The sequence below is a fragment of the Garra rufa genome, chromosome 15 (assembly GCF_049309525.1).
Source record: "Garra rufa chromosome 15, GarRuf1.0, whole genome shotgun sequence".
Lineage (NCBI taxonomy): Eukaryota > Metazoa > Chordata > Actinopteri > Cypriniformes > Cyprinidae > Garra > Garra rufa.
The window spans coordinates 28082341-28093642 of NC_133375.1; the positions used below are offsets into that span (position 1 = coordinate 28082341).

An 11302-nucleotide genomic window follows, 5' to 3' on the forward strand; every position below is an offset into this window, starting at 1 on the left:
TCGCTACAGAAGTACCAACCCAGTGTTTACAAAGTGAACATGCAAAGAAGATCAATACCCTTTACAAAAAAAAAGGTAAAAAAGCGATGTAGGGTAATTTTGGACTTGGAGAAGAAAATGAGATGGAAGTTTTTCGACCTACCCTAACTGGCATGAACCGGAATACACGGAGTACACGCAGAGCTAGACAAGACGAGCCTTTGAAGTTAAAAAAAATATATGAATTAAAAATTTTTTTAGAAAATAACCAATCGTTTCACTAGATAAGACGCTTCTTCCTTGGCTGGGAACATAGAGCCATTTGAAGCTGCATTGTACTTTTAAAAATGTTTCAAACTCGGGGGGACCATAGAAGTCCACTATATGGAGAGAAATCCTGAAATGTTTTTCTCAAAAAACATAATTTCTTTACAACTGAAGAAAGAAAGACATAAACATTTTGGATGACAAGGGGGTGAGAATATTATCAGTAAATTTTTGTTCTGGAAGTGAACTCCTCCTTTAATAACTGTTTGTTCTGTTGTGGAAATATTGGCAGTTAATGTTTACAGTCACTATTTAGTGTTTTAAGTTCAAATGAAGTGTTTTGTGAATGTACAAAGTGCATAATATAATTATAGGGAAAAAATTAGATATAGTGATAACTACAGCAAAACGTATTATGAAAAAAGACACATTACAATGATGGCAGAATGTTGAATGCCAGAGAAAACAAATGTCTTTAGAGCAGTCTGAAAAATTAAATTTTAGTGCTTTTGAAATTTGCTTACAGAACTTATGCATTCCTCCAAGAAACTTGCAAAAGAGTAGAATTCCATTACCAGTTTTGCATTTGCTTGCAAACGTATTGCTTTCCCCTGAGAAACTTTGCATTTACTTTCAGAAGCATAGAAATATGGTTTTCCTGCCATTCATATTATTTACATCACCAGCTTTGCCTTTGCTCACAAAGTTCCTAGTGCAAGACAAAAAGTTTAGTTTGAGAGTGAATGTAATGATGTAATGAAAGTTTTAAAGGGAACCCTGGTATTAAGACGTGTAAAAAAATATGAGAGATTTATTTTATTTAAAAAATCTATATTGTTTTATACATATTTTGGACTATTTGATGTGAAATATTTGCACTCGGTGAGCTACTGGCATTACCTGTTGCTATTTTTACTGCAACACAACTTTAAATAAACAACTCAGTAATAAAATACTGATATGATGACCACAGCTACTGAAAGAGCTTACAGTTGGTGATGAAGATATAGGCAAAGACTTAAAACCAAATGCCATACCATTGATTTTTCCCCACAAGGAGTCTGAACGTGGCTGTGGCGTCATGACAAGCATCAGCATGTTTACATCCTGCCAGGATGGCATCTAGCATTTCTTGTCTGTGCTATTTGTAAGCTCTTTCGGTAGCTGTGGTCTACTAAAAGCCTTCAAAGGCATCAGGGCTAAAGTGGAGAGAGCAAAGCCGTGGGTCTTTAGGAAGTTTTATCCGTCCACAGGCATCTTTCCATCCTTTTCTCCTCTTCTTATCACTAGGACATTAGTGAACACTTACATTGGTTCTCTTATTGCCCTTTGACTGAAAATTACAACCAAAAGTGGCACAACGTGGCATCATATCAGTATTTTATTTTCAGAGTTGTGTATTCTGAGGTGTGTTGCAGTAAAAATAGCAACAGGTAGCACCAGTAGCTCACAGAATGCAACTATTTTATACATCAAAATAATGGCGCCCCCATAGTACAAAATGTATATAAAATGATGACAAGAGACGTCATTTGTTATATTAAGGCAAACAAGTCTTAATACCTGTGGTTTCCTTTAAGAGTGAACACAAAACTGTTGATGAAAATATTTAAAACCTAATTTAGCACAGTGTTCAGTGTCCATGTCGAGTCTTAATAACCCGTTAATCATTAACCCTTTCCATACCATAGTGTTGAAGAGTAAAGGAGATCAGTACTTCATCAACGGCAAGCTGACTATCGACACACCAAGACGTTTCGACATCGCGGGAACCACCTTCCACTACCGCCGGCCCACCAATGAACCGGAGACCCTGGAAGCACTCGGACCCACCAACATGACCCTGATTGTCATGGTAACTCAGAGATGCTGGGTGGTCTGTTCTAGCAGGATATTTGTGCACTGCTGGTGTTGGTACAGATGCCTCAGAATTTAGACAGCTGCAGTGTATTTGCTATGTGGGTCAAGAGTAATTTTCTGTATAAATGTTATTCAAAGTTGAAGTGTGTAATTTTTTCGATATTTTTCATAAACACTCTTCTCCTATCCCAGTTTAATATGCTGAGAAAGCAACGAGTAAGCTATTTGTAGGTTAATTGAGGTGTAAACAATGTGTTTCCTTGATTTTTTTGAGCATCTCAATCAACCCGGCACAGCTGCGGTGTTGTGAGTTTCTGTTGGAAAACAATTGTTATTTAATTTTGATACAAACCATCCAGCATTGAAAATAAATGCTTGAAATCAGAGTGGTTTATGTTTGGATCAGTCAGTTCAGTCCAGTTGTGTGGTGTTTTGCAGGTGTTGGTTCGTGAGGAAAATCCTGGAATCCTTTACCGTTTTAACCCACCTGTCAACAGAGATCCCCTGAGCAGTTACGCCTGGCATTATACATCCTGGTCCCGTTGCTCTGCGCTCTGTGCCGGAGGTGACCGTCTTTTATAGTTTCATTTCAGTGTCTGTTCACATTCATACATAAAAGTGGCAATGCAAGGTTTTCCTAAAAAAATTTCTACACATTCACAGTGACTACTAAATGCTTAAGAAAGTCAAGCTGCTCAACACAGTTCACACAAACAATGTAAATTTCCCATGTCTGACTGTTAGGATGTGTGTGAACCATTTGAAATCCTGGGAATAAAACAATTACATGGACTGTATACACCAAGAACCCCAGCTTTGATGCCACTTCCTATCCTCAAGCTCTTTCCCTATTATTCTTGCATTCATGCTTTGTGAGTTAATGACCCGTATTTATCTTGCTGATAAGAAACTATTAGCTATGACTCAGAACTAATTTGCTTTTGAAAACATAGACTTCACTCCAGAATCTAGTAAGCTGCCTCATAGCAGTATTTTAAGGCATCATAAAGGTTTTTAGTTAACAACCATAAAATAAGAGGATAATTATGCATGTTCATTTCATGTATATTTAGATTACCTTTGCCCTCATGTAACACTCAAAAACACTAGTAATTTAAAAAATGTGACCCTGGACCACAAAACCAGTCATAAGGGTAAATTTTTTCGAAATTCAGATTTATGCAGAATCTGAAAGCTGAATAAATAAGTTTTCAATTGATGTATGTTTGTGTAACATCATATGTAATGATAGGACAATATTTAGCCGAGATACAATTATTTGAAAATCTGGAATCTGAGAGTGCCAAAAAATCTAAATATTGAGAAAATCGCCTTTAAAGTTGTCCAAATGAAGTTCTTAGCAATGCGTATTACTAATCAAAAATGATTTTGATACATTTATGGTAGGAAATTTACAAAATATCTTAATTGAACATGATCTTTACTTTATATCCTAATGCATTTTGGCATAAAAGAAAAATCAATAATTTTGACCCATGCAGTGTATTTTTGGTTAGGGTTAGGGTTGGTTTTGTGGTCCAAGGTTATTTAATTTTTAGCAGATTTCAAAATATTTATCTTGCTGTACATTTAATACTTTTGTGATGCCTAATTTAAAACTATATATTGTATTTTTCAGTCATTTATTTTTGATAGACATCTCTAACGCTAACCAAGACTGCATTTATTTGCTCAAAAATATAGTAAAATATTGTGAAATGTTATTACAATTTTTAATTACTGTATTCTGTTGTAATATATTGTAAAATGCCATTTATTGCTTTAATGGCAAAGCAGACATTTCAGCAGCCATAACTCCAGTGTCTCTTAAGTATAATAAAACTATATTTAGAATATGTATATATATATATATGTATTTTTAATTGTACTGATCCCAAATTTTCAATGGTAGTGTATACAAAATAGTATATAATTTTAATATTTAAAATTGAATATTGTATTTAACATTTGTTATTGCCTGTAAATGTGACTCTGAAATAAAGATTTGTATCCACCTTATTCCTCAACGCGGAAGCAAGCCTATGGGCGAGACTTCTGGTTTGTTAGCTTCTATAGGGAAATAATGAGAACAATAACAACGTGCAGTAAATGGTAAAACTGTTTGCACTACAAACCCGTGTATTCCTAAATTAAGCTAATGCATAAAATAATATGGTAAGACAAACCTGTTTGCAATATCAAGCAGCAAAACCAGATCGGAAGCCAGACCTATAAAATTTACAAATTGCCGCACCCATTCTTATGGGAAAAATTAGGTGGATTGGGCCATAATTTTGATATTCGTCACCAGTTCAGAGACTTTATAAGGTTCCATTTCTAACGTAGAAGGCAGCTGTCTATTTAGGTGGTAAGCAGCAAGGTTACTAGATTACTAGATTTTGAAACAGAGCCAACAAAACTGGCACAACCATCAGGCCATAATATCTTCACAGGGATTGTGTATTTACACAAAGACAAGAATGAAACAGTCCTGACATCAAAGCTTCATGTTTGTATGATTTGAGTTTATGGTAATCTACTGTGATTTATATAGTGAAGCCTGTTCTCTGTGTCACAGGGGTTCAAGTCCAGCAGGTAGTGTGCAAGAAGCAAGCCGATCTCTCTGTGGTGTACAACCACTTCTGCGACAAGAAGAACAAGCCCAAAGACAAGAAAAGAACCTGCAACTTGGAGCCCTGTCCTCCAACGTGGGTGTTCTGAATGTGTTTGTGTGTGTGGCATTAACATACGCCCCAATCGTATATGCTCTATGCTAAATATAGGTGCAAATGGGACGCATATGGAAACACATGGTGATCCGATCACGCAAACCACATTTAGAAATGGTCAGGGACCCATATGGCCACATCAGACTTGTAGAAAATGCTAATGTGTCCTGATGCTTTCCAGACATCTTCGATAGACCACCGATTAGCCAGTCAGTGCAACTGACTATACTATCTGAATCACTGTATCACTATTTTTTTGTAGTCTTTTTTAAAATTAAATAGTAATCTATTAGTAGTCCATTGCAAATTAGTTTTTTTCCAGGTTGATTTATTTGTTTAGTACTTTTGTACTGTACATGGCCAAGACTTCACATAACGTCTTTGGTATTCCTGATGCAACATGCAATCAATGCTTGATATCTTCTGGTATCTGCGTGTCTGTCAGGTGGTGGACCGGAAACTGGTCAGATTGCAGTCGGAGTTGTAACGGAGGAGTGCGTACGCGGGAAGTGCTGTGTAAGAGAAAGATCTCGGTTACAGAGGAGAAAGCCCTGGATGACACAGCCTGCACCCCACCACGGCCTTCCATCACAGAGCCCTGCAACAACCACACCTGCCCACCAGAATGGCATGCCCTGGACTGGTCTGAGGTAGAGTCCAGTTGTATAAAATTAGTTCACTTTCAGAATAAACATTTCCTGATAATTTACTCACCTTCATGTCATCCAAGATGTTTATGTCTTTCTTTCTTCAGTTGAAAAGAAGGTTTTTGAGAAAACATGCCAGGATTTTTCTCCATATAGTGGACTTCAGTGGAGGCCAATGGGTTGAAGGTCCAAATCGCAGTTTCAATGCAGCTTCAAAGGGCTCCACACGGTCCCCGCCGAGGAATAAGAGTCTTATCTAGCGAAGACAAACATTTGTGGTTAAAAAAAGTGTATAAATTGTTATTATTTTTAGAAAATGACCAATCATTTCGCTAGATAAAACCTTTTTTTTCTTGTCTGAGGTCATGTAGAGCCCTTTGAAACTGCATTAAAACTCTAGTTTGGACCTTCAACTCGTTGATCCCCATTGAATTTCACTAATGGAGAAAAATCCTGGAATGTTTTCCTCAAATTTTTTTATTTCTTTTCCACTGAAGAAAGAAAGACATTAACATCTTGGATGACATGGGAGTGAGTAAATTATAAGGATTTTTTTATTCTGGAAGTGAACTAATCCTTTAAAAAAATCAAGTTGTAAACTAAGTTGTAAAACTAGTCTTAAGTATTTTGTGTCTTTCTGGCAATTGTTGTTACTCCTACTTCAATCTTTGGTGTTATTTATATTTGTCTCTATTAATCTGTTGTCATATGTCTCTTGCAGTGTACTCCTAGCTGTGGTCCGGGTTACAGGTACAGAATAATTTTGTGCAGAAGTGGCGAGAACGGTGAGACGTTGCCAGAGTCAGAGTGCCCGAAACAAAGCCGCCCGACCACCAGGGTGCGCTGCAACATACAGCGTTGTCCACCACCTCAGTGGGTTACAGGACCCTGGGGAGAGGTGAGATCTCATTTATTTAAAACTGTGAGATTGTCACTTTGTGATTTCATCACAAGCACTTAATGTGTAAGCAAAATTAGATTATGCATTGAATAGCTGTGAGTGGCAAGAATATTCTCCTGAGACCCAGCAAAAAAAGCAAGTTTAAAAGCGTTTAGTGCACAAGGAAATATTTATTTTTCACTTTAATTTTATTCATTCATTTATCTATTATCACTTCTACTATTTATTAATTATTTTATTTACTAAATAAAAAAAAATGAAACAGAGACATCTAATCTTATACACAATGTTTAAATTTGTTATATTAATATCTTAAGGGATACTTCAACCAAAAATGAAAATCCTGTCATTAATTACTCACCCTCATGTTGTTCCAAACCTGGAAGACCTTCATTCATCTTCAGAACACAAATTAAGATATTTTTGATGAAATGCGAGAGCTTTCTGACTCTGCATAGACAACAACGCAACTGACACGTTCAAGGCCCAGAAAGGTACTAAGGACATAAGATAGGGTGACCATACGTCCTCTTTTCCCCGGACATGTCCTCTTTTTGGAAATGTGTCCAAATGCACCCAAAATGTCCGGGATTCGGCTTTTGCTTTCTACAGTCACCATTCATTGTGTGCGTTTTTGTATTAAAGCCTTGCGCGGGACTGTTTTCTTAATTCTGCTCCCATAAACATTCTTTGTTTGAATATAATTTTTGCGCATCACAGAGTCGCTATCAATATGCAGAGTATTTAAATCGCTTTGGATGCAGTTCGTGTTGGATGTAGGGTTGCTAAATCCAATTTTTTTTTCCACGGAATTGGGCTGATTTTAAACTGATTCGACAGGTTGATTTTCTCCCGTGGGTTAAAAGTTTGAAATATTGCATAAATTCCATTTGACTGAAATGCTTGTATTGAAACATTTTGGATTCTACCTGTGATAAAACCTGTGGTAGATATTAGTTTTGTGAAGGATGGCCACTGTGGTAGGAAGCTTTCAGCTGTGTTTATGATTAATCTGTAAAAGGGTGACTGTAAAATATGCAGTTTTGGTATGGAAATGACATATTTTGATACCAAAACTATTTTTTTGCTTACAAAAAGTATTCTCGTAGCTTTATAAAATTACGGTTGAACTACTGATGTCACATGGACTTATTTGTCAATGTTGCTGTCTGTGGAGGGTCAGAAAGCTTTTGGATTTGATCAAAAATATCTTAATTTGTGTTCCAAAGAACGAAGGTCTTACAGGTTTGGAACAACATGAGGGTGTGAGTAATTTATGACAGACTTTTCATTTTTGGGTGAACTATCCCTTTAAGGGCAACTGAATCCAGATGTCCCTAACAGGGGTCAATGAAGGTAAATGGACCCATATTCATACACTGGTTTGAATTAGTTTACTTGGTTTATTTACAAGAACTGATGTTTATTTAGAGAAACTGATATTGATCAAATACTAATCAAATACTAATCATAATTACAAATTAGTACACCCAATGTTCTAATTCTTTCCATAAATGTGCTGAATTGTGATGTCAGACATGTAAAAAGGACTGGAATCAAATTAAAATGTCCAAAAATGAATTGCTAAATTCAGATATGTGAGGTTCAATTAAAATGTTTTCTGTACATACAAGTTTCTGTCCTGTTTGATGTGTTCCAGTGCTCGGCTAGGTGCGGTATGGGTCAGGAGATCCGTTTAGTGCAGTGTCTGACACACGCTGGCCAGCCATCCAATGAGTGCCCTGAGACACATCGTCCCGCCACCATGCAGCAATGCAAGAGCAAGTGTGACAGCAGTGGCCCTACAGACAACCCTGAAGGTGAGAGGTCAAAGACCAAGCTGATACACTTTGCATCCTAATTAGCTAATAATAATATGTGACCCTGGAACACAAAACCAGTCATAAGGGTGACATAACTTTTTAAAAATTGAGATTTATAAATCATCTGAAAGCTGAATAAATAAGCTTTCCATTGATGTATGGTTTGTTAGGATAGGGCAATATTAACTAAACTATTTGAATATCTGGAATCTAAGTGTGCAAAAAAATCGAAATATTGAGAAAATCGCCTTTAAAGTTGTCCAAATGAAGTTCTTAACAAATGCATATTACTAATCAATAATTAAGTTTTGATATATTTATGGTAGTAAATTTACAAAGTATCTTCATGGAACATGATCTTTACTTAATATCCGAATGATTTTTGGTATGAAAAAATAGATTATTTTGACCCATACAATGTATTGCTCTTTTAGCTTTTAGCTACTCTTTTTAGACAGTATTATGTTGCAGTACTCAAATTATAGAGTGCTACATTACTCTATACTTGCATGGAAGTACTTTTTGTAGGACAACCTGGAAGTTACAATCACACTGGTTCCCTTGACAGAAACCTTACAGGATTTTTTCATTGCAATTAAAATATTGAAATTTGTTACATGCACTGACACTGTGACATTGTGTTTTTAGAATGCTAATTGCATTTCTTTATAATGTGCATGTAACTGACTGCACTTTTTCTGTGTCCCGCAGAGTGTAAAGATGTGAACACAGTGGCATACTGCCCCCTGGTGCTCAGGTTCAAATTTTGCAGCCGTGCATACTTCAGACAGATGTGCTGCAAAACTTGCCAAGGACACTGACCTCCCTCTCTCTCTCTCTCTCTCACTCTCGATGTCTCTCTCTCTCTTGCCCTCATTTTCTTCGCTCTCCGCCCTCCCGTCTTCTTGCATGGCCAAAACCGCCCATGCTCAGCATTCCGCTGGAGGAGCGCTGTTAACCACTGGCAGACTGACATCATTGTGAGAGAAAGCGCGGAAGAAATGAAAGCGAGAGAGAGAGACGTGAAAAGAAAAAGAGAGAGAGAAAGTCTGTGCTGCTCTCTTTCTCTCTCTCTCCGATCAGCTGCTTTGGCACTGCTGCTGTGAATACCAGTCTGCCCAAAACACATCTGTCAGTGTTTCTTTTGCTATTCCATGTGGTGCTTTCTCCCATCACTGTCATACAGAGAAGTGATTGTGTGAACTGTCACAGCTGTACTGCTAAATCTCAGTGAATAATAGTCATCTACTATTGTAATGTGATAAAAGAAGCATTTATATTCCTGTCGTCTTTAGTCTCAAAGGTGCACTCAGTAATTTTTTTTGTATGTGTAGCGCTGGTCGTTTTGGACTTACTGACACCTAGTGTTTTGGATGAATCATTATAAGTCATTATAGAAAAGCAGTACTCACAGTCAGCCATTAAAGTGTTAGTTCACCCACAAAATTAAAGGGATAGTTCACCCAAAAATGAAAATTTGATGTTTATCTGCTTACCCCCAATGCATCCAAGATGTAGGTTACTTTGTTTCCTCAGAAAAACACAAACGAAGATTTTTAACGAAAACCGGTGCAGTCTGCCAGCCTTATCATTGACGTGGATGGGCACCAGACCTTTAAAAGTAAACAAAAACATGCACAGACAAATCCAAATTACACCCCGCGGCTCGTGATGATACATTGATGTCCTAAGACACGAAACGATCGGTTTTTGTGAGAAACTGAACAGTATTTATATCATTTTTTTACCTTTGATACACAGCCACGTCCATCTGTCATGTGCATCAGTCACGTCACATTAGCACGCGCTCTGGCGTAGAATACGCAAACGTCGTAAGGGGAAATCAGTGAAAAGTCCCGGATGAGTTTGCGCAAACTAACGTAATCTTTTAGCTTTAAATCGGTTTAAACAATCAGGATACGCGCAAGTAATTACCATTTTGAATAGCCGCTATACACACAATCTCTGTGCACTGTGTGAACAATGAGTGTCGTATTCATGCGACAGATCGCTTCCGGCGTTTGCGTATTCTACGCCAGAGCGCGTGCTCATTTGACGTGACTGATGCCAAACTCGTGCACATGACAGATGGACGTGGCTGTGTATCAAAGGTAAAAAATGATATAAATACTATTCAGTTTCTCACAAAAACCGATCGTTTCGTGTCTTAGGACATCAATGTATCATCACGAGCCGCGGGGTGTAATTTGGATTTGTCTGTGCATGTTTTTGTTTACTTTTAAAGGTCTGGTGCCCATCCAGGTCAATGATAAGGCTGGCAGACTGCACCGGTTTTCGTTAAAAATCTTAGTTTGTGTTTTTCTGAGGAAACAAAGTAACCTACATCTTGGATGCATTGGGGGTAAGCAGATAAACATCAAATTTTCATTTTTGGGTGAACTATCCCTTTAAAATTAGCCCATTATTTACTCACCCTCCAGGCATCCTAGGTGTAAATGACTTCCTTCTTTCAGATGAATGCAATCATGGCATGGGCGGGTGTTTCTCTTCAACAGTCTAAAACAAGTCCAATAAAGTGCATTTATCCATAAAAAAGTGCCTCAAGCAGCTCTAGGGGGTGAATAAAAGCCTCCTGTAGCAAATTGATGCATTTGTGTAAGAAAAATATTATTATTTAAAACATAAAATGCTGAGTCTAAAAACCGACATTTGTTTACAGTAGCAAAGGAAGCAAAGTTTCCTTACTTTAGCAGAGGAAATCCAGTCTCCTCTTGGCTTATATCAAAATCCTCCATCATTTTTCTTTACATATCCTCATTTTGTACTAATTCGTGACTGTTGTTTAGTTTCAGTCTCTCCACTGTGCGTAAACGCAAGCTAGGTTGAAGTGATTGTTAAATTTTAAATATAAACATTTTTCTTACACAAATGCAACATTTTGCTACAGGAAGCCTTTATTCACCTCATGGAGCACTTTTTATCATGGATGGATGCACTTTATTGGACTTGTTTTGGACTGTTGAAGAGACACATCCGCCCATGTCGTTATAAAGCTGGGAAGTGCCAGGATCATTTTTTATATAACTCTGACTGCATTTGTCTGTAAGAAGGAAGTCATATACACCTAGGATGCCT

General features: G+C 37.3%; 1 protein-coding gene across 1 annotated transcript in view; it reads left to right on the top strand.

Annotated features, from left to right (window-relative positions):
- The window catches only part of adamts10 (ADAM metallopeptidase with thrombospondin type 1 motif, 10), a 64049-nt gene extending 54351 nt beyond the window's left edge, over positions 1–9698 (top strand). The window contains exons 18-24 of the mRNA XM_073819848.1: positions 1938–2101; positions 2545–2671; positions 4685–4814; positions 5281–5485; positions 6204–6380; positions 8044–8203; positions 8918–9698. Of these exons, the coding sequence (XP_073675949.1) occupies positions 1938–2101; positions 2545–2671; positions 4685–4814; positions 5281–5485; positions 6204–6380; positions 8044–8203; positions 8918–9027 (1073 nt within the window). The 3' untranslated portion in view covers positions 9028–9698. The remainder of the gene's footprint in view (positions 1–1937; positions 2102–2544; positions 2672–4684; positions 4815–5280; positions 5486–6203; positions 6381–8043; positions 8204–8917) is intronic.
- Positions 9699–11302: the final 1604 nt, after the last annotated feature.